Genomic DNA, 22,873 nt, shown 5'->3' on the forward strand with positions numbered 1-22,873 from the left:
TATACCATTGTCGCAAATGGGTCCCAATAAAAATATCCTCCTTAATATCTGTCTTTTAGTATTAATAAGGTTTATTGTCTATTGTATTAAAAGTATTAAATTACGCACTTATTTATTTCTTCTTCTTCGTCTTCCTACTCTATAAATAGGCTCAATGCCTGTTTTAGTTCGGTTTTTAGCCTCAATTTACTTGTCTGAACATCTTCTCCTCGGTCGTCCCAATGATCTTCTTCCATTTAGCGATTTCTCTCTTGCTATTCGTACTTTATCTATTTTATTTTCTGTCATTCTTTCTATGTGTTGATTCCATTCTATTTTTCTTCTTTTGGTCCGCATGTTTATTTCTTTATACCACATCTCGCTCGTATTTACTCACTGCTTACTCTGTCTCTTAGAGTATGCTTTGTTATTTTTCGTAAGACTTTCATTATTCTGCTGTTTCCAGCAGTCTTTGTGTTTTCGTCGTCTCTTCTCTTGTTTCCGCTGTGTACGTCATTATCGGTCTTATTGTTGATTTATATATCCTGGTTTTCGTTTCTGTTGTGAGGTATTTGTTTCTCCAGATTGTGTTGTTGCGACATCCTGCTGCTCTGTTCGCCATGTTCACTTGTTTTTGTACTTCTTGTTTCACTTTTCCGTAGTTTGACAGTTTTAGTCCCAAGTATTCCGTTTCTATCACTTGTTCAATTATTTTGTTATTTACGACCAGTTTACATCGTCTCGGTTCCGCTGATATCACTATCGATTTAGTTTTCTGTTGAGATCATCAACCTATATGAGCGCCGTGTCTTCGAATTCTTTAATTAATCTTTGTAGGTAATCTTCATTTTCGGCTGTTATTATGGCGTCGTCGGCGTAACATATTATCTTTATTTCCTTTTCTCCCATTCTATATCCTCTTCTTTTTTAACTTTCCGTATCATTTCATCCATGATCCGATTAAATGTTAGTGGGGTCTAACGCCAGTTTCATACTTGATAGGTTGCGATAGTTTTTTTTACATCTTACCATAGCTATGTTATCTTATATTTATATACATACATATATATATATATATATATATATATATATATATATATATATATATATATATTCTCAATGGTTTTTACTAAATCCAGTGATATTCCCTTTTCATATAATAAATGTATCGCGTCCCGAACTCTCACTTTATCAAACGCTTTCTTCAAATCTATCTGGCACATATGCTGGTTTGTTGTATTTCAGCGACTTTTATTTTATTTATCTTATTACAAAAACTGCATCCGTGCATGATCCTGTCCGAAATCCTTGCTGTTCCTCTTGCAGAGTTATTCGTTCGTTTACTTTCGTCGCTATAATTCTTGTCAATTTGAGTGTTGTATTTAAAAGATTTATTGCTCGATAGTTAGTGGGGTCTTTCTTCATCTGGTACTCTTATTATTTTTATTTGAGGTTCAAAAAGCAACGCACCCTGAAAAGATAATGTTTGTTTATTTTTAAGTGAAAAATAATAATAAAATACTAATAAAATAAAATATTGTTTTTTATTTTTATTTATTTTTTACACTTTTTACTTCAACCTAACATGATTATTTTGAAAAAATGTAGTATGAATGTCATATATAGGCACATGCAATTGATATTTTGTCATTCATTTTTCACTAAAACAATCTTCGCTGTCCAGGAGAGATTGGAATATATATTTTCAAAAACGATTTTATCATATAGTGGTGTACCGTCAAAGGAGAAATTCGTACTGGAAGTATTAGAAAGGTTTACTACTGGTGTAGTGCTAGAGGAGAGATTAGTACTGGAAGTATTGGGAAGGGCAAAGGCGGGTTTAGGATTGGAAGTTTTCGGAAGGTTTACTGCTGGTGTATTGCTAGAAGAGAGATTAGTACTGGAACTATTGGGAAGGGCAAAAGCGGGATTAGGATTGGAAGTTTTAGGAAGGTTTACTATTGGTGTAGCGCTAAAGAAGAGATTAGTACTGGAAGTGTTGGGAAGACCAAAGACGGCATTAGGATTGGATGTTTCAGGAAGGTTTCCTAGTGGTGGAGCGTTAGAGGAGAGAATAGTACTGGAACTATTGGAAAGTGCAAAGGTGGGATTATTATTGGAAGATTTAGGAAAGTTTACTGTTGCTGTAACGAGAGAGGAGAGTTTAGCACTGGAAGTATTAGGATGGTTTGCTATAGGTGTAGCGCTTAGGGACTGTTTAGTAGTAGAAGTATTAGGATGGTTTACTAGTGGTGTAGCGCTAAAGGAGAGATTAGTACTGGAAGTATTGGGAAGGTTTACTAGTGGTGTAAGTTTCTGTCCGTTAAAAAAGAGCACATGTGGTTTCCATTCTGATTTTATTTTATGATCGTTTGATACTATATTGCATTCCATATTATACTCATTTTGAGCCGTTAGCTGAAAATGTATAATCTGATCTTCTACGAAGAGGAAACACTTTATTGGCAGCTTGGTGATTTGAAAGAAAGAAGCATATACCTTATAATCATGATCTGTTTTCAAATGATTCGATAGTGGTGAAGCAAAACTTTGAAATTGGCAATTTTGGACAGGACAATCATAATACTGAGTTCTCTTTTCACAGAATATTTCATGTGGTACTATTTCTGAAAACTTGAAATCTTTACCACAATCCCATTTGCAAAAACGTGATCGAAAAGTTGATGGAATCGAATGTTTCACGTAAAAATGAAACTCTTTAATTTTATCTTTACAGGTTAACCACTGAAAGCAATAAAAACAAATAAAATCGTGATATATAGGACTGTAATAATAGTCTATGGTACGGGTGTCATAAAAGGAAAAGATGCAAATTTCTTTACAGATAAAACATTGTGGATTACATTCTGGGGAAAATTCAATAATTTGGTTTGTTTCCTCCTTATTGACTTTCAATTTTTTTAAAGAATTATTGATGCTGGATGACGATGAATTCTCATTTTCAGTTATAGTGCAAAACTTTAAGTTTTGATAAATTATCTTAAATTTAATATATATTAAACCTGACATATTTGATGTATCCCCAAGGGAAAACTCATTAGCACATGAAGGTTTTGAGCTAAAGTTAATAAAAAATTCTTTGTTTTCGCTAGTTACGGTAAACTGGTGATATATGTTTGAAGCTACTTTATTACTCCCCATATAAACCAATTCTAATTTTATTGTATTTTCTGATTTACTATAGCTAATATATAAGAAAAATAAATTATCTCCTTCTTGATATATATAAGTACTAGGCATTTCTGAATGATCATATAAGTTGAAAACAAAGGCAGGACAATCCAATATTGCATCCTTATGGTTGGAATGGAAGTGTTGAAGCATCTGAAACCCCGTCATTTCTTCATAACAAATTGGACACATGTGAATTTTTTCCGAGCATACCTAAAATCATTAAATAATTTCAATCTAATAAACTTAACGAAAATCAATTACATATTGTATTATTAAATCAATTATTATGTATATTGTGTATTGCTAAATTCAAGCGCTTTTTGTTAAAATACAAGGTGATTCAGTAAAACTGTACAATTTGGCAAAGCTGCTGACGATAAAATGGAGGAGCCGCGGGCTTGCGACGTACCGGGCTTTGTACACATGCGGGAGCTTTTCCAGCGTTTTCACCTGATATATTCACACGCCGCGTTTCAAAAACAAATGGCATGCTTCACACATACTGACATGCAAGCGCAGATTTAACAGATAAACCGCGGCGAAAGCGCTGGCCAAGCGTTTAAATTAGAAAAGTCACTTACTGTCACTTGCTGTTGCGTTTAGTAAATTTCAATTTCCGACTTATCATCGACTTATTTCGTATGCTTTAAATGATGACGCACGGGTAAAGATTCTCGGACTCAACTGTATTTCTGTCCCGATTAAACCCCTGTTAGTTAACCGAGGTTTAACCGGGACATAAAGTACCGGTCCTTAGTCTGTTATTCTTAGGGCCGGTATTTTCTGTCCCGATTAAGCCCCCGTTAGCTAACCGGGACTTAATCAGGACATAAAGTACCGGCCCTAAGTCGCCTTAATATGGAAATACCCTTCAACGACTACATAATTTTCGAAGTTCTATGTATAATAATCACGGACGTACGTTTTTTCTGTCACTTCGAGCTTAATCTGTTAGAGCGCATTCGACAAATTGACGCACTGAAAAAAGGGTTTTGGATAAAATCATGCCTATTCTGTAACTCATTTCGATAATAGAAGTCAGTAAAATCGAATAGAAGTGGCCAAGTCGAATAGAAATAGTCCAAATCCGTATTCCATAACTACTTCGGAATCTCAATAGAAATCACTTCGACAGCATTTACCCTGTCGAGATGAGATTTCGATTATCGGAATTGTGGTTGACGCAAGCGCATTTTGTTTCGTTTTGACGTTTATATTTTATATATAAAAATAACTGATTACTACTTATTTATAATTATTTGTACCTTTTTTAGCTGCTTAATTTTTAGTCTGTGGTTTTATTTGTTTAGATAATTATATATTTAATTTAGACATGTTGTAGGAGTATGAATTGGATCTAACCTTATTTATTTGCTATGTGACATCTGCGACATCTGAATTCTGAATGTTTGCCGCTCGCAGTGTTGCCATATTTTTTTGCTTTTATTTCTTGTACAATGTACCGCGATAGTCGTGACGTTAAAACGTCAAAAAAAGGTTTCCAAACACGTTGTGTCTAGGTACACGCTAAAATGTACGCAAATAAAAAAGTTAAACTTCATCAAGCTAGTGACTATTTAGCGTGGGCACTGACTGTATATTTTGATACACGCTATTTTGATATGTTTAGTGTTTGTTTGATAGAAAAATATTTGTTGTGACCTTTAATTCTACCTAACTTTTTTATTTGCGTACACGTTAGCGTATACCTAGACAAGACACAACGTGTTTGGAAAAATTTTGACGTTTTGACGTCACACTATTAAGGCCGCGTCTCACCATCAAATAATTTGATCAAACAGTTTGAGCAAACTCCGGAAGTACGTCAAAGTGACGTCACAATTGCAGTTTTTTTGAAATTCTAAAAATCTGTGCTCTCACTATCAGTCTAGTTTGATCAAATTTTTTGTATTAAGTTGTCGTCATCTAACTTGTTTGTACTTTATTTAAAATTAAAATTTTTCATTATTATCCACAATGAACACTCAGGATGTGACGTCACTAACTGTCACTTTCAGTTTGCTCAAACCAGTTTGATCAAATTATTTGATGGTGGGACGCGGCCTTCACGGTCCATTTCAATCAATGGTATAAAGGCATGTATAATGTACCAGAACAGCATACAATATACAATAGACTTCTTATGCGTTGATTGATAAATATATATATATATATATATATATATATATATATATATATGCTTTCTGTTCTGAACAGCTGCAACCATACGCGGAAGAAGCGGAGTCTTACGTCAAGAACGCGAGCCACTTCATCGAGCGTATAAAAGGTGTGACTCTTGAGCCGGGACATTTGCTAGTCAGCTTCGATGTTGTCTCACTTTTCACGAATGTTCCTATAGATGAATCACTGGACATCATAAGCAAAAAGTATCCAATATCACCGGATACACTAAACCTAACCAAACACTGTTTAAATAACACTTATTTCATCTATAAGGAACAAAGATATAAACAAATTGAGGGAGCACCGATGGGTTCTCCACTGTCACCAGTAATAGCGAACTTGTTTATGAAGGAAATAGAACAGCGGGCAATAGAAACAGCTGAATACAAACCCAAACTGTGGCTTAGATACGTGGATGACACTTTTATTATCTGGACCCACGGAGAAGAAAAACTAAAGGCTTTTTTAGAACACATCAACAATATCCACCATAAAATTCAGTTTACCATGGAACTGGAAGAAAACGATCAAATTCCATTCTTAGATGTGTTAATAATAAAGAAACAAGACGGACACATAGGCCATACAGTGTATCGGAAACCGACACATACCGATAGATATCTAAATGCTGCTTCACACCACCATCCTGCACAATTGCATTCAGTCATCAAAACCTTGATTACAAGATCCGAAAGACTGACAGACCAAGAACATCAAAATGAAGAAATGCATAACGTGAAAACAGCGTTAAGAAAAAACGGCTTCTCAACATACAACATCGAAAAAGCTCAAAATGCTCGAAGAAGAGATAAGGACCCTACAGAAGACAATAAGCCGATCGGCAAAACCATTCTGCCATATGTGAAGGGTACGACAGAGAAAATAGGGAGAGTGCTGAGAAAACACAACATAGAAACGATATTTAATACGGACAGAAAGATCTCAACTATTTTACCAACACCAAAGACCAAAATATCGTTAGAAAGCCAAGGTGTATACGAGATTCCGTGTGGGGATTGTGGAAAGTCGTACATTGGACAGACCAACCGAAGAATCCAGGTAAGACGAGAAGAACACCGAAATGCTATCGAAAGGGGAGAAACCACGTCATCCCTGGCTCAACATGTCGCAAATACAGGACACACAATAAACCTGAACCAAACAACGATGTTAGCTAACATCGAAATAAAAAGAAAACGGGAAATAAGAGAATCGATAGAAATTGAAAGAAATCCCAACGGCTTAAACCAAAGAGATGATGCGCAACGGCTTCCTACAACTTGGAAAACGGTATTGAAGAAAAAGACCAAAATAAATCAGGCCGCAACATCCACGCGTAACATCCCGCCGACGACTGCAACCTACACCGGACCAATAACAAGAGCCAGAGTTCGCGCAGGGCAAGCAGCATCAGGATCAACTACATAAGCGACGGTATCGTGAGTAAAAATTCAGTTTACTTCAAGCAGCAGCGAGAAGCGGAACTACCTGACTTGACAATGGCAAGTGAGATCTTGCCGAAACGTCGTCAAAATAATGGTTTCTATCAAAACCAAAATTATTCAACGCGGAGTCAAACCCGGAAAACAACAGAAAGCACATATAGCTCCCGCAGAAACTTCAAGTGTAACATATATATATATATATATATATATATATATATATATATATATATATATATATATATATATATATATATATATATATATATATACATATATATATATATATATATATATATATATATACATATATATATATATATATATATATATATATATATATATATATATATATATATATATATATAGAAAAGAAAAATCATTGGCAAATAACTCGCAATGTGAATGTGAATACAAAATTAACAATATAAAAAGATGGAATGCAACTGCAGACACGTGTTTCTGACTCATTAGTCGTCATCAGTACAGTATAGCCAAGTTAGAAGAATAATACTTTAACTTGGAAAAAGATCACTACAGGAGCAATATTACCATTTGTGACAACAATGTCAGAAGACCCTGCCTTTCAGGGCGACGACCAACATTGTACTCGCTTACTTAACATCCTTTATTTTATAAGGTTTTGGCTTTTCTTTCCTCAGGTAGCTTTACCTCCGTGACTGTGTTGGTCGTCGCCCTGAAAGGCAGGGTCTTCTGACATTGTTGTCACAAATGGTAATATTGCTCCTGTAGTGATCTTTTTCCAAGTTAAAGTATTATTCTTCTAACTTGGCTATACTGTACTGATGACGACTAATGAGTCAGAAACACGTGTCTGCAGTTGCATTCCATCTTTTTATATTGTTAATTTTGTATTCACATTCACATTGCGAGTTATTTGCCAATGATTTTTCTTTTCTATGTTTATAGTTGTACTCGCTTACTTAACATCCTTTATATATATATATATATATATATATATATATATATATATATATATATATATATATATATATATATATACATCTTTCCACCAATGTTGCGTCTTTTCGTACTTGCACCTTCTTGCGTCTCCTTGATAGCGATGAGTTACGTTCGATTCGATAGTGAATATTTGTTATAAACTGTTTATTAATAAGGGCTCTGCTAATTTTGGTTTTAATAAAATATTTTTTTTAAATTCAAATTTTCATTCAATTTGCAAATGTTGCTAACTCCTTTCGGTACCCCACTTTATTAGCTCCAATTTAGTGTATATTGTATATTATTGCGTCATTACAGTGTTGCCATACTTACTTACTACACAAAGTTCGAACACCTGTTCTCATTCATCAGCTAAATTTAGATTCCTACAAGGGAAACCAATTATAGATGTTTTAAATGGACTTTTTAACTTTGGTTACTCAATGCATTTAAAATAGATCCTCATGAATGATAATAATAATTTTATTTTATTTTAAATTGGTATTTATTTAATAGGAGTATTAATAAAACGATAATAAAAATTTTCTAGTTTTTATTCCTTGATAAAAACAACAATCATTTAAAATACAAAATTTTATTCTTTTAAATATAAACAATCATTCTTAGAGTAATGTAAAACCCAAAATTTAATAAAAAAACATGCGTTAATTTTTATTATTGCAATATGACTTTTGTATGAATACTTTAATCTTTAACCAGTTATTTTGTTCAATAGCTCAGGAAATTTATTCTTTAGTTCTTCACACTTCCCTTTTTTTGCAGGCCTTCTAGATTTGATATGATTCTTGAAAAAGTTTAGAGTGACAGACTTTTGTCTTTCTGTCCATGGAACTAGTTTTCGCGCAGTCGTATTTTTGAATGTTTTATTTTTTTTTTTTTCGTTGTAAAAATGGTATTCTCACTTTTAGGGCAGTCAATGAGGGTATTTGGCTCCGAATTCCATCCTACTACATCGATTTACTTGATATTTTTACAGTAAGTAGGGAATAGCTCAAGAAACAAAGTCTACCCTATGCCGATGTGAGCTTTTATCTTGGGGGTGGTTCTCACCCCTTCTCGAGGGTGAAAAATGTTTTGGTTAAAATAGCCACGGAAGAGGCTAGAGAACATAATTTTAAGCAAAACTGTTCTATAATTATTTTTTTAAAACTCAATACTTTTTGAGTTATTCGTACGAATTCGTATTTTTTCGTACGAATTTTTGCGAATAAATTAAAAACTATGCATCTAATAAAAAAAACTATATAACATATTTCTGTAGGTTATAAAAAACAAAGAGATTCGTCCCTTCATAAATCTTCTAGTTAAAATACAAATAGGGATATGGTAGGTAAGAAGAGTTCGTTTTTTTGCTGCATGCTCAAATCGGTGTATTCAACTTGAAATAACAGAGAAACTGTCGATTTTAGGTGTATAATGATACTAATAACTTTTGTAGTGCTTGAAAAGACCTTTAAAATGAGCAATACTAATTGTCGATTACATGCAAACTAAGCGAGATATTCTGCAAAAAATTGATGACTAATGTATTTTAAGAAGAAATGAGAAGTATATTTAACCCCTCATTCATCAGAATTTAAATACCTACATCGTTTTTCTTCTACAATATTTTTATTATAGTGTTATTTCTATGTTTAAAAAGTTGGACTAGATTAAAGTGAATGGTTTTTGAAAAAAATAAGATCAAATTATAGAGCGCATTTTTAAATTTTCTTAGAAATCTTCCTTTTCCTCCATGTAACTCGAAAAAGATAAGAGATACGAAAGAAAGATATTACACAAAAATGTAGGGATTTTTCAGATAAAAATTTTCTTTTTATTTTTCATTACTCTATCTCTTATCATTTTCAAGTTACATGGAGAAAAAGGAAAAATTTTAAGAAAATTTAAAAATGCGCTCTAAAATTTGATCTTTGTTTTTTCAAAAACCATTCATTTTAAACCCGTCCAACTTTTTGAACATAGAAATAACACTATAATAAAAGGTATTTTGGAGGGAAAATTATGCATTTACATTTTGGTGGATGTGGGTTAAAATTACTTCTCATTTTTTCTAAAAATACATTAGTTATCAATTTTGTTTGCATCATATCTTGCTCAGTTTTAATGTAATGGACCTTTAGTATAGCTCATTGTAAAGATCTTTTCAAGCACCTCAAAAGATATTAGTAGCATTATACACCTAAAATCGACCGTTTTTCTGTTATTTCAAGTTGAATACACCAATTTGAGAATGTACCAAAAAACAAAATATTTTCACCTACCATATCTCTTTTTTGTATAACTGGAAGATTTAATAAGGCAAGTCTCTCTTTGTTTTTTTATAACCTACAAAAATGTTTAATATAGTTTTCTTAGTTAGATGCATAGTTTTTAAGGTATTCGCAAAACACCGTTGGAAAAGGGTTTTCAACCACGAATATCTCAAAAAGTATTGAGTTTTCAAAAAAAAAATTATGGAATAGTTTTTGCTTAGAATTAGGTTCTCTAGCGAATTCCGTGGTAATTTTAACCAAAAAATTTTCCACCCTTAAGAAGGGGTGGGAACCACCCCCAAGATAAAAGCACACATCGGCATAGGGTAGACTTTGAATTAGGAGATAAGTAGAAGCTAGGCCCAAAATTTCATTAAAATCCATGCAGTAGGATAGAATTTGGAGGTAATATCCTATTCTTGCTCCCATTGACTGGCGTATTTGACTAGTTGATGGTTCACTATCATCATGTAGCAAACACTTTAACTCATCGTCACCATCAACATCGCTTTCAGAAAAGTTATCTTCCAAAAGATTTTTGTCCATATCAATTTCTACTTCATCTAAAGATTTTCCTTTGAATTTGTTGGCTGTTCCCTTCTCCATTACCATCAACAGTTTCGCTATTTTAGTAGTTTGGTAAATATCATCTGGCAGTCTGAAGGAACTTCTGTAGTTCTGTCTGTATCCCATGAAAGTAGCTAATTGTTCAATCTCTCCATCAGATAAATTTAATAATTGTGATAAAGTTGCCAGATGCTTACGCAAACGAGCCGATGTTATATAAGTAGGATCTTTCGCAACGGATAATTTTGCGTGCTCTCCTAATATTTTGTAACTGATTAAATGTGAAGAAGATTTAACAGGAGCAAATAGGTAAGGATTATCCCTTGGTACAAATTCATTTCTAACAGCAAGCAAAGTATCGATATGATTTTGTACCTCGGGGTTGAACAAAACTGGAACACCCCTGCCCCTCTTACCTCTAATGGCTACTATCTTCATTGAACTTAATAGTTTTTTTTTTCAGAAGGTGAAACTGCTTTTTGAAACTCTTCATATTTTTGATTTCCGATAGAGTTAACATAAGTGTAAAAGGACATTCTCTGTAATTCTCCAGAACGTTTTCTGTTTATCAAAATTATTCTACAGTACACAGATTCAATGAGATTGTTAAACGCTTTAATATCTTCTAATTTTAGTACATTTTTGGAGTTGGTCTTTTGCGGTGCATTTTCAACTGTAGTGTCACAAATAATTCTGCAGAATTTTCGTTGCATCGTCAGCAAGTTTAACTAAATGGGATCTTAGCAATTTTAGACCATTCGCTAGTGGAACTATTGTAACCTTATTCCATTTGTTAAGATTTAAATTATTAGCTGCTTGGGTTGAGGCCTCAATACTCCAGTTTGCCTCAAATAGATGAATTAAAGTTTTAAGCTATGCCTCAATTGTAGCAGTTGAAACAGATAAGTATGCAGTTTGTTTCTTATAGGCAAAAGTGATTGCAAAATCGCAACATTGTTTGAGTGATCTCATGGCATATATTCATGGCAACATTTGGAGACAAGTCTTTTTCAGGATCATAACAAGCTATTCGTTTTGTGGTTTCAACAAAGGCATCAAATACTTTGGTCGCAATGCTGAAAACATAGTGGATATAGATGGGTCTATTTTTCTCCTTTCTTTAAATATTTTTGACAATTCCCTCATTTTGCGTGATGTAACTGCTATAAAATGCTTTTCTCTGTGCGTCTTCAAACAACGGGTTCCAAATGGACGAATTAGAAAGTCGTTCTTGGCTTCCATTGAAATCCTGTCCGCTCTCATCCTGAGAAACATTTCTTCTTTTAGTCGATGATCAATTTTAATGTTGGGACACATTTTTGATTGGCTAGCAAATTGTGCCTTCTCTTGATTGCTTCTATTTCCACATTTTTTTCTATGTCGGTATAATAGTTTGGAAGAGAAAAATCCTAAACAATTGTCACAATGAATGAGAACCCGATCTGGTACATAAGTCTGTCTAACAGCCTTGAAACAGTTTCCACCATCAGTTAAAACATTTCCTAGAGTTTATCAAATAGACTTCTTCTTTCACATGATTTGATTGGTTTGGAGATAATTTCAGCCACATCGACTTCCATTGAATGGTTCCTTATAATATGGCGACCAAAATTAAGAACTTCCGTTTCACAGTAGTAACAATAATCTGGTTTTCTTTTGTAAGGGTGTTCGAGATTACCTGTATTTCTACATTTTTGTTTATTGTAATTGTGTATATGTTCTTGTACCCCAGTTATCGTTGACTCGAGGGCTGAAACATCTTTCACTTCATGGATTAACTGGTGGTCGGTACAAGTTTCTGTGAGAATCCTGAGATTTTTTTGACTTAAGTTTGTAGCACTGCTGTTATCTGAATCGGTCTCCTATAATAGAAAATATAGAATTAAAGTATATACGAGCTTTATTCGCGCAATCCGCCAAATAATTTTGTTCAGTATAAGTTATCTACTAAATAAATATCTTTGTACTTTAAAAGGTAAATAGTGCATAAATATATTCTACATCGCTAAGAAAAAGAGCTTGATTGAAAAGATTGACATGCAATTTGGTGTGCTTTTGACCTGGGGGTGAGTTTCACCCCTTCTCGAGGGTGAAAAAATATACGTTCAAAATAAGTCCGGAAATGAAACTGACTAATTATAAACAACTTCGGTTCTATAGAAAGGAGAAAAAAATGATGTATGTATGAGGTCTCTAGACCCAGCAGAAGCCGAGTTCTAGCTAATGAAAAATAGGATATTCGTCAAATTCCAAAACGAATATTTCAACTTGAAATATCCAAAAATTAAAAAGGTTTCTGAGGAAAACTCATTACAACTTTTGTAAAGTGTTAAAAAAATCTTTATTTCTGTTTATAAATGAGTTTCTAGCATCAACCGTAAGCAAGTTACGCTCAAAATAAAGTTGGTAACTTTTTTTATAAAAAAAAATGTGAAAATCACCCCATAATTAGCATCTAAAATAAAATTAATCGTTACCGCTTCAAAAGTTCCTTTACTCGTGCACGTATTGTTTATATGGTCTGTTAGTTCATCGGTTCAATGTGCTTATTTTTAAAAGAGCTATAGTAGAGAGGGCTTGAACGAATCACTAATCACGAGTGTATGCAAATAATTTTAAACAGCCATATCTGAATCCATTTTTGTCTTACTGAATCTCAAAAAAAAAAGTATTCAAAAAAGCAAAGCTTACAAATTTTTGTTCTTTGAGGTTTTTGGTGCCTATCAATAATAATTTGTAACTTATTTTGAAAAAAAAAACATGTTTTTGTCAAAATTAAAAATTAAGAAAATTTTACTTTATTTCCAATTTTTTCAAAGATAAACACTTTGAACCGATGAAACTTAGAGATCATCAAAATAATACATAAGTAAAGCAACTTGTGAAGCGGTAACGATTAATTTTCTTTGAGATCCTAATTACGGGGTGGTTATCCCATTGTTTTTTTTTTTTCAAAAAAGACGGACTAACTTTATTTTGAGCGTAACTTGCTTACTTTTGATGTTAGAAACTTAAAAAAAAAAAACGAAAATAAAGCTACTTTTAAACTTTTCCTCAAAAGTTTCTCCATTTTTTTATTATTTCACGTTGAAATATTGATTTGGAATTTGACGAATATGAAACTATTTTTCATTGGCTACAAAACTGCTTATGCTGGGTCTAGAGGCCCCATACATACACCGTTTTTTCACTTTGTATAAGCTGTATTTCTGCTAAAAGTATTTTTTTCCGATAAAATATTCACTTTTTGAGTTATCTGCGAAAAACCATCTAAAAACATGTTTTTTTTTGTTGAAAAATGAACATATTCACTCGCAAATAACTCGAAAAATATTAACTTGTGAAAAAGGCTATAGAACAAAAGTAGTTGCTTAAAAATAATCAATTTATCCATCACCGGCCTTTTTTTTAAAGCATGTTTTTTCACCCCCGAGGAGGAGTGAAACTCATCCCTAGGGCAAAAGCACACATCGGCACAATATCACTTTCTTAGCCTTGTTAGCTATGTGTTTGCCAAATTTCATGTCAATATAAACGGTTGTTTAAAATTTGGAGCAAAATCCGTGAGTAAATGGATTTATTTTTAGTAAGAGTACATTATTCCTTTGAAATGATATATGTACCTATTTTTACAATTATTGAAACTTAAAACAAGTGGTCACAAAAATGATTGCAATGACGTCCAAATATTTGAATATTTACCATTTTTTTTAAATTACAAAAAATTACTTTTTAATTTAATGCTGTGCTAGTAAGTTTATTTCAATTTATCCAATAAATGAAAACAGTAACTGATTTCTTTAAAAATGTACTTAAAAAAGTTGTGCATTTAACTTCTTTAACTTATTAAGTAATTACTGAATTGATAAATATTATCAAAAATATTTTTACTATATTTTACTCTTTTAGTGCATAGGCTAATAAATCTCGAAATCAAAAAGAAAAAATAATTAAAAATTTTTCCCTTCTAATAACAATATTAACATAGAAATTCACTTACCTATTTGTTTGAGGATTAAAAGAACACAATAAATATACGACGCAATAAGCAACAGGACGAACAAGTTGATATATTAATAAGAAACAAACCGCCGAAAACAAACTAGCCAAGGTCGAAAGATTCTGTTATGTTCTAAAAATAGATACTCTGGGCAACGTTGTCATATCTCCTATTTTGACGCAATAATGTTCTAACGGAAACGAAGTATACGGTAAATATGTATATTCTAACCGCGCCACTTTCGTCAACTCGCTGAACTAACATTATTCATTTGGTTACAAGTTTAGAATATTATTGCGTCTCACGATTTTTAGGAGAAGTTTAATATCTCAGAAATCTAACTAGAGAGCGGCATGACGTTTTGGGCTATGGTTAAATATAGAAATCTGCATTTAACTAAGGCGCCATTTTTAAGTAGAAGTAGTGGGAAGTCCATAAAATCAGGATGGTTTTATTGCGTCCAATATTCGGACGTAATAGTTCGAAGGACGCAACATTCAATGCTACGGTATATAATATGGAAGCAATAATGATATAAATATGAATATATATATATATATATATATATATATATATATATATATATATATATATATATATATATTTGTATATTATACCAGTACACTCGTATATTTATCAGTCAACACTCATAGTCTGAACAAATTATAGAAAAGATGCCATTTTTGGAAAAAGTTGTTTAGCAGTTATTTCAACTGGAATCGAATCTTAAAGATTGCATATTATTAGTAATAAAATTTTTAAATAGTTTATTAATAATAATGAATTAATAACATCAATTTAAATATCTTTGATTTAAAAGCATTTTTATACTTCTTATCTTCACTTATCTTTTTTATTTATCAGTTTATCTTCTTTTTTATATCAATTTTAACTAACTCTAATTTAAAACCATTTATCCACTTTTGAGCTTTTTGCATCCAGTATTTACACTAATATTTTATTTACTTTTCAAAACTTTGAGGATAGTATGAAGAAAGTATGAAAACATTGAGGATATGGCAACGGTGTCATATTTCAAGTAACAAACAGTTCACAGAACACTAATTTCGCTGGTTAATGCGCGGTAGCCACCCAAGGTTCATAGATAGGGGTTAGGTTATCTCATAACTATGTGGGCGGAAGCGAGAGGGAGGGGAATGTCTAGTCACTTGTACGACAAAGTCAAGTTTGACAGTTGTTTGAGGTTATAATTCCGTATATTTTTGTGGAATTTTCTTATAATATCGTTTATTTGTTTAATATTTGTTGAGTTTTTAAGCATATAAGGACAATATTACTATAATTACTTATTTGGGTCCTATACAAAGGCAGTAATGACTTGTGAAGTGTGTTTTCGTAACCGTGTAAAGTTAGTTTAAAAATTATAATATTACACATAATAATATGTAGTTTTGTATGTTATAATAATATAAAACATTTTTTAGATGAGTGGTGGTAACATTTGTAGCATAGCTATATGTAAAAGCAACTCCAAAATTCCTGAACCAGATGGAAACACAATAATGTTTTTGGACATTTCCCAAACATTATCAAACAATAATGGATAATAAAATGTTACAAGATAAATGGGCCTCTAAACATAAGAAAATAGGTAGCAAACATGTCCTCGTGTCTGAATATGTTAATATTATGTTACGTCTTTTTTATATTTTAACCTAATAATAAATTATTTATATTATTCGTTCTTTTGTTGTTTCATACCACCAAAAATGATAAAAGTGCTGCACATTCCACGAAAAACATAATAAGTAAGTACCTACATATTAGTATTTTTGATTTTAAACTTTTTCTTCTATTTTTTTGGATTTTTGTGCTAATTAAATTGTTTTCTCCATTTAAAACACACATAATAAGTGTTAAATGAATTCTAGTTTTTTGTTAGCAGACTATTGATTTTTAAGGGAAAAATTGATATAATTACCAATATAAGAACCACTTAATATACCTATACCCAAGAAAATCTCAAAATATATTGCAAAACCTAAGTTTTTGAACCTTTTATTAGCATTGACTCTTATGGCAATTTTAAAATTGTCGTACGGATGACGTATTCCCGCCTTTAAAAAGCCAGCCTTTGATTGGTCTACAGTTATGAGACAACCTACGCCCTAATCTATTAACCTTGGTAGCCACCTACCCCTCAGAACCGCATGAAGTAGAAGCCAGAGATTTCGATTACGATATGAGTTAAGGCCGCGTCCCACCATCAGTTAATTTGATCAAACTGGTTTAAGCAAACTGAAAGTGACAGTTAGTGACGTCACATCCTGAGTGTTCATTGTGGATAATAATGAAAAATTTTAATTTTAAATAAAGTACAAAGAAGTTAGACAACTCAATACAAAAAATTTGATCAAACTAGACTGATAGTGAGAGTCACAGATTTTTAGAATTTCAAAAAACTGCAATTGTGACGTCACTTTGACGTACTTCCGGAGTTTGCTCAAACTGTTTGATCAAATTATTGATGGTGGGACGTGGTCTTTTCAGAATACCAATCCAAACACAAAAATGACGCGATAGATATCAAACATTCCGATTTTGGGTAATTACGATTCGACTTGGTCATTTCTATTCGATTTGTTAAAAGTTACAGAATAGGGCTGAATGTAAGTAAATTTTTTTTCATAAGGAAACATATTTTGTATAACTATGGCAACACTGGTTACAATTAGTCTTCTTGAGCTTGGTTGTCAGAGTTGCCAGATTGGGGTATTTCCCCCCATTTTTGGGGTAATTTGAAAGCTTCTGGGGGAATTTTTTTAAGCTGTAATGGCTGGGGGATTTTTTGGGGGTAAAAAAAATTGTGGGGGATTTTAGGGGGTCATGGTCAATTAAATTTGTGAATGTACATAGAACATTAGAATAGAACTGCATAATATTATTGTACTCTCATAATCGAAGATTATGGAACCTATGAATTATTTTAGCGCCCTCTGTTGATAAATACATTTTGGTTCACTGTTCTCTATACATTTGACTACTAAAATTCAAAAATCATGGATTGGTCTACCTCTACGTTTTACATGCATGGCATGGCTAATAAGATATAAAATGAAATGATGGTGTAAAATGTACATATAAATGAGAATAGAAATTTTCTTTTTTAGAAATAAGCACCCTGCTCGCTCATCATGAGTAAATCATAGAACAGTTAAAGTCTGTCCGCTAAACTCATACAGAACTGGCTAGTCATTTTAGTAGGTCATTTTTTTTTGTTTTTGCCAGTTGTGTCTGAGTTTAGCGAACCGACTTATTAACCATGCCATGCATGTAAAACACTTTAAATTATTTCCGAGGGTTCATAATTAAATATATTAACTGAAAAATTTATAAAAAGACTAAGTTTTCACTCTAATGGCATATTACATATCCCACCAGAATGAAAACAATGGGAACCTTCTCTGGTTACACCTCCGAGGCTTCTACAATTTGCAAGCCATACGCATTGAAATTGAGAATGGTTATTCATTTTTGAAAAATTTATGTTTTTTGTAATTAACCATTCAATTCCTGTTTTTGAGCTTTATAATGTAATGTATCAAGCTGCTATGGTGTGAAGCATTGTCCATATAATATAATTATTCCTACTTTAATAACTACTCTTCAAACCAGTGTAGGAAGGTATCTTTATTCAGTAGCTGATTATGGTAATCAGCTAGTTTGATATCAAATAATGTTAACAATATTATTGTTATTAATCAAATTATAAAAATCAAAACAATAACAACAAACAATCCCTTCCCTGAGTGACCCTGAGGCCTGAAATGACATTGACAATTGACATTTGAATTTTGAATTCTACGAACTGCGCATGCGCATCAATCAGAAACCAGTGGTGGCGGCAAAAATTTAAATTTGGGGTATTTGAGCTTCAATTTGGGGGAATTTCAGTTTAAAAGTGGGGGATTTAGAAAATCACATCTGGCAACTCTGTTGGTTGTCATTAGTGTCATTTCTTGTTGTTTTATGGTATAAAATGGCGGTGGCTTTTAAAAAGAAGACAATTTAAATGTAAATTACATAAATAAGAACGTTTGCCCCCAATAAAAATCCATTGCATAATCATCAGTAAATGAAGCAGAATTTATTGACATAAATTTCATATCCGTAAACACCTTACCCTTTTATTGAACTAGTACCATATTTAGTTATAATATGCTTATATATGTATACACCGTTCTTAGGCGTCAACGCCCTTCGGTAGGGATCTATGGAGGAGTATCACCAAGCCGGAAGCCCTTATCCCTTCCCGTACCGCTCCTCCATAGGCCGATCAGACGCCAGTTTATTCCAGACCAAGCCGTAGACTCTATTGAGTTTTATACTACGGCGTTGGCCTTTTATAAATTTCATGACCTAGCTGAGGCTCGAACCAGCGACCGCAAATCGCAAATCCACTAAACTTTTCGATCGACTGAGCCCCAGCTAACTGGACCGTCAAGACCGACATAATATGCTTATAACTATCTTAAATATCCTAATGGTTATTTTAGGAGCGGTAAATAATGTAAAAAGTTTGAAAGAGCAGTAGTGATAGTGATAAACTGGAATTTTTGCCCTATAGTCTTGAGGATTAACACAGCTCTAGAATAGGTACCCTAGTTTTTATAAGTAAAAAAAGTTATACCTAATACATATAAGTATTATACTTGGTCATACCTGTTCATGATCGGGAACTTGAGAACATGTTAGCAATTCACGACATCCATCAAATCTGTTAATACATTTAAATAACCACTTGTCAGCTATTTTTCCATATAGGGATTCAACACCTGCTCCACCGTTTTTTTGTTTTTTGATCTTTGCACATCGACCACATCCTACATCTCTATTTGGATAAACTATTATGGGTTTTACCGATAAGTATTTATGGCAAAAAGTACAAGTTAATGTCTCTAATATATTGTCGGGAATTATAAACGCCATAATTATATTAAACAATATGAGGGGAAAGCTTACGAGACCAATTATTTATGGAATCACAGTTCACAGTATCACAAACCTAGGAACCCTTTATTATTTTATATTTTATAATACAAACACACAAACACGTGATCAATCTATAATCTAATCTTTTCCGGAGTACCGATTGGTACCGAACGAACACGAACGAAGTGCAGATTCGTGTTAGTAACTAACCTTGCGCCCAGTGGCGTAGCTATCTCCACAGGGGCTCCGTATCAACGTTTGTCGCGGGACCCCTTTCCACGACCGATATGGGATAGGGATAGTGCTAAAAAAATGTTCAATAAAAGAAGCAAAAACGCTTGTATTGAACAAACAATTTAAAAATGAATTTTTCTCGTCTTTGGTTCGGCAAACTTATTTATTAAAGCGTCCATAGCTGATTTTCGGTTTGTTTGTATAGGTATAGACATAGGTACCGATGTCTATAGAAAATTTCTGAATTTCAGTTTGTAAGCAGATTTTTAAAGCAAGTAACTATTCATAAAGATCAAATAAAATATCTTTATCGTCTTATAGACTAAGAGCCGGTATAGGAGAAATTTGCTAATTATTTTAGGCTATAATAGAACCTAAAAGAAAATGTATGAACACTGTGCCGCCACTTTTTTGTGGCACATAGGGTACCTATCTACCTGTTAATTTATTTATCCCGTCCATGAGTGGAAAGTTTGATGCGCCACGGTCGACCCATGTGCCACTAAAAAGTGACGGCACAGTGTTCATACGTTTTCTTTTAGGTTCTAGTAAGTTATAGTCTCTTATCGTTCATAAAAGGTTTGCAAATTTAACCTATATTAGCGGAGTCTATTAGCAGTCAGTCTTTCTACTTCGTTTTTTTTTAAATTGGAAGATTGACTATGTGATTGATGACCAAATAGTGAAATGGGGGAATATTTTTTTCATTTTTTTTTTAAATTGAATTTGTGTTTGGATATGTTGGGGGCCCTTGTATTATGTCGGGGCCCCGTAAAATTGATACGACAATGGCTACACCTCTGCTTGCGCCGCTACACCACTTGCAGCTCAAATAATCCTAACTCTGTACCTACTGTCCTACTGTACAATAATAAGAGCTCGTGTTCGTGTTGTTAAATATGGATATGTATTTTGCCAATTTTGCATATTATTATTTTATTACTTTTTACATAAATTTTAAATGAGAACAAAACTTTATCATATTTTCCCAGTCAAATCAATGGCAGATCTACGGGGAAGGAAATGCGGATATTTCCCACTAACAAGATCAAAATTTAAAGAAAAAATTTTTGAAACATAAGAATATTATAAGCTGAGATGAAACTTAAAGCACAGACAGAAAAATTCAACCCAATAAAACCGATAGTTAGGAAAATTAAGGCAACTTAATCCATATAAATTATTATTTATGTCTGTTATGTAGTCTGTGTTTATCTTTTTTATGTTTTTGAAGTTATACTTCTTTACGCGCGATATGAGGGTGAATTTTAATAGGATTAAAACCTTTGATCCCGGCGCAGTCGCATTACAACTTTGTTCTAATTGGATGTTCAAATGACATGACAAAAATTATCCAATATGGCAGCTGTGGGACTGTGGTTTGGTTATGTATGGTTGTTGCGTTTTAAAATTTGTAGGAAGAGAAACAACAAACAAAAAGTTAGTTAATGGTTATACTGCCTTTTTAAATAGTTTTCATATTATATTTTTGGACTTATTAACATAGAAGAGATGATTGTTGCATGCCAATGTGAAAGCCCATCAAACTGTGACTAGTATGAGTGCCGCAAAATTACTGATAAAAAAACCTATTAGCTCGAAGGCCAAGGCGTAGAGAACTGTGGATAACAACAATCAACCGGGACGATCTACGATCTCGCTTATTCAAAGCTAAAGAATCTTACACTGGTAAGTGTTTTAAAAATAGTTAATCAAATTTTGTTATGATATTTGAACATAGCCACTTTGCACGATGCAAGTGATTGCGAAATTTATTAGTCGTTATATGGGCTCTGATTGGGTGTTGAAATGATCTGTCAATAATAAATAATTGTTCAATATGAAGGTAAACAAATGTATAATATATTAGTTTTATTGTTGTGAGGACAGAAACAAAAAAGTTTATAATTGTAGTGATTTTTAAATAGTTTTTAAAGCAACAGGTACGTAATAATTGTAAATGTACCATCATAGGTACCTATTTGAACCTACCAAAATACACAGTATGTAATATTTTTATTTACATAATTTGATTACCATCAAAATTTCTATCAATATTCACCTAATATATTGTTTTCTTACTCTATGTTTTGTTGTATTTTTTCAATTCTAAATCATTTCAATTCAAAATCAAAATAATTTGATTTACATAATTCAAAAATGTCAAAAGTTTAATCCGTTTAGTTAGTCGATCTTCGCACATAATGACACACTGTCTCCGTGGCGAAGCGTTTAACGCGAGTGAACCCCAATACAACGCCAATACCAGCTGCGGTGGTAAGTTGGTTCGAATCCCAATAGAAACTTTTATTTTTTTATTTTTTTATACATTTTATGATTGTAAGTTTATTTATTATATCATTTTATTTTCAGAAAATACGTATTTAGTTAAAAAATTTTCCGACAATTAATGTTCAAAAATCATTTGTGGCATTTTTAATGTGTTTGTGTGTGTGTTTTATTCTTTTATTATTTTAATTTTTGGCACTGTTTTAATTAAAATGTTTGAGAAGTAGTAAGTATAAATTAGTTTTATATTTAAATAAAATATAAATAAAAAGTATATTAATTTCGTTTACAATCATATAATCATATAATAGAAGTATAACTTCTTACGTGCGTACAAAGTACACACACATTCTTTTTTGGTTGGTGTTTCAATGGAAAGTTCCTTCCCCTAGATCCGCCACTGTGTCAAATATGTTTAATTTTTATGCTAATTAGAACTAATAGGGCATTAGTACAAAAAATAGGTACTTACTTGCACTTTTCATTATTTTTTAGTAATAAGAAAATTTTTATAATTGGTAGATGTAGATATACTTTAATCCCATCATACATGGAAAGATAGGATAATAAAGTAGTGCAGAAAAATGAAAGGAAATTGAAAATTATGTAGGTGTTCGTATGGAGATGTGATTGGAGCATTGAAGAAACACTTGAGGCAGAGAGAAGGAGAGACAATAACAATACTGGAAAGAAAGGCGGGATACAGAAAGGCGGGGGTCAAACTGTAATAGTAACGGTCAACACGAAAGCAGCCCAAACTATTATGAGCCAGAAATTGGTCAGATTAGGAT

The 22,873-nt window shown here is 32.5% G+C and overlaps 2 protein-coding genes and 1 long non-coding RNA gene across 4 annotated transcripts; 1 reads left to right on the forward strand and 2 right to left on the reverse strand.

Moving 5' to 3' along the window:
* Positions 1 to 1,504: 1,504 nt before the first annotated feature.
* Positions 1,505 to 19,689, reverse strand: LOC126881985 (uncharacterized). Of its 2 annotated transcripts, none has more exons than XM_050646737.1 (2): positions 19,290 to 19,689; positions 1,505 to 3,384 (listed from the first exon to the last, which is right to left on the reverse strand). In XM_050646737.1, exons 1-2 carry the CDS (start codon positions 19,554 to 19,556, stop codon positions 1,627 to 1,629), a joined length of 2,025 nt encoding a protein of 674 aa, XP_050502694.1. In that variant the 5' UTR covers positions 19,557 to 19,689; the 3' UTR covers positions 1,505 to 1,626. The 2 variants fall into 2 exon arrangements, with proteins under 2 accessions (XP_050502694.1, XP_050502695.1); XM_050646738.1 differs by lacking the exon at positions 19,290 to 19,689 and adding an exon at positions 4,440 to 4,552.
* LOC126881989 (uncharacterized) lies at positions 8,302 to 14,694 on the reverse strand. Its single transcript, XM_050646753.1, has 2 exons — positions 14,607 to 14,694; positions 8,302 to 12,468 (listed from the first exon to the last, which is right to left on the reverse strand). The coding sequence occupies exon 2, from the start codon at positions 11,042 to 11,044 to the stop codon at positions 10,139 to 10,141; it is 906 nt and encodes a 301-aa protein (XP_050502710.1). The 5' UTR covers positions 11,045 to 12,468; positions 14,607 to 14,694; the 3' UTR covers positions 8,302 to 10,138.
* On the forward strand, positions 15,237 to 16,305 carry LOC126881994 (uncharacterized). The gene is made up of 2 exons (XR_007697072.1): positions 15,237 to 15,975; positions 16,052 to 16,305. It is a non-coding gene; the product is annotated as an uncharacterized LOC126881994 (long non-coding RNA).
* Positions 19,690 to 22,873: the final 3,184 nt, after the last annotated feature.

The sequence above is a fragment of the Diabrotica virgifera genome, chromosome 3 (assembly GCF_917563875.1).
Source record: "Diabrotica virgifera virgifera chromosome 3, PGI_DIABVI_V3a".
Lineage (NCBI taxonomy): Eukaryota > Metazoa > Arthropoda > Insecta > Coleoptera > Chrysomelidae > Diabrotica > Diabrotica virgifera.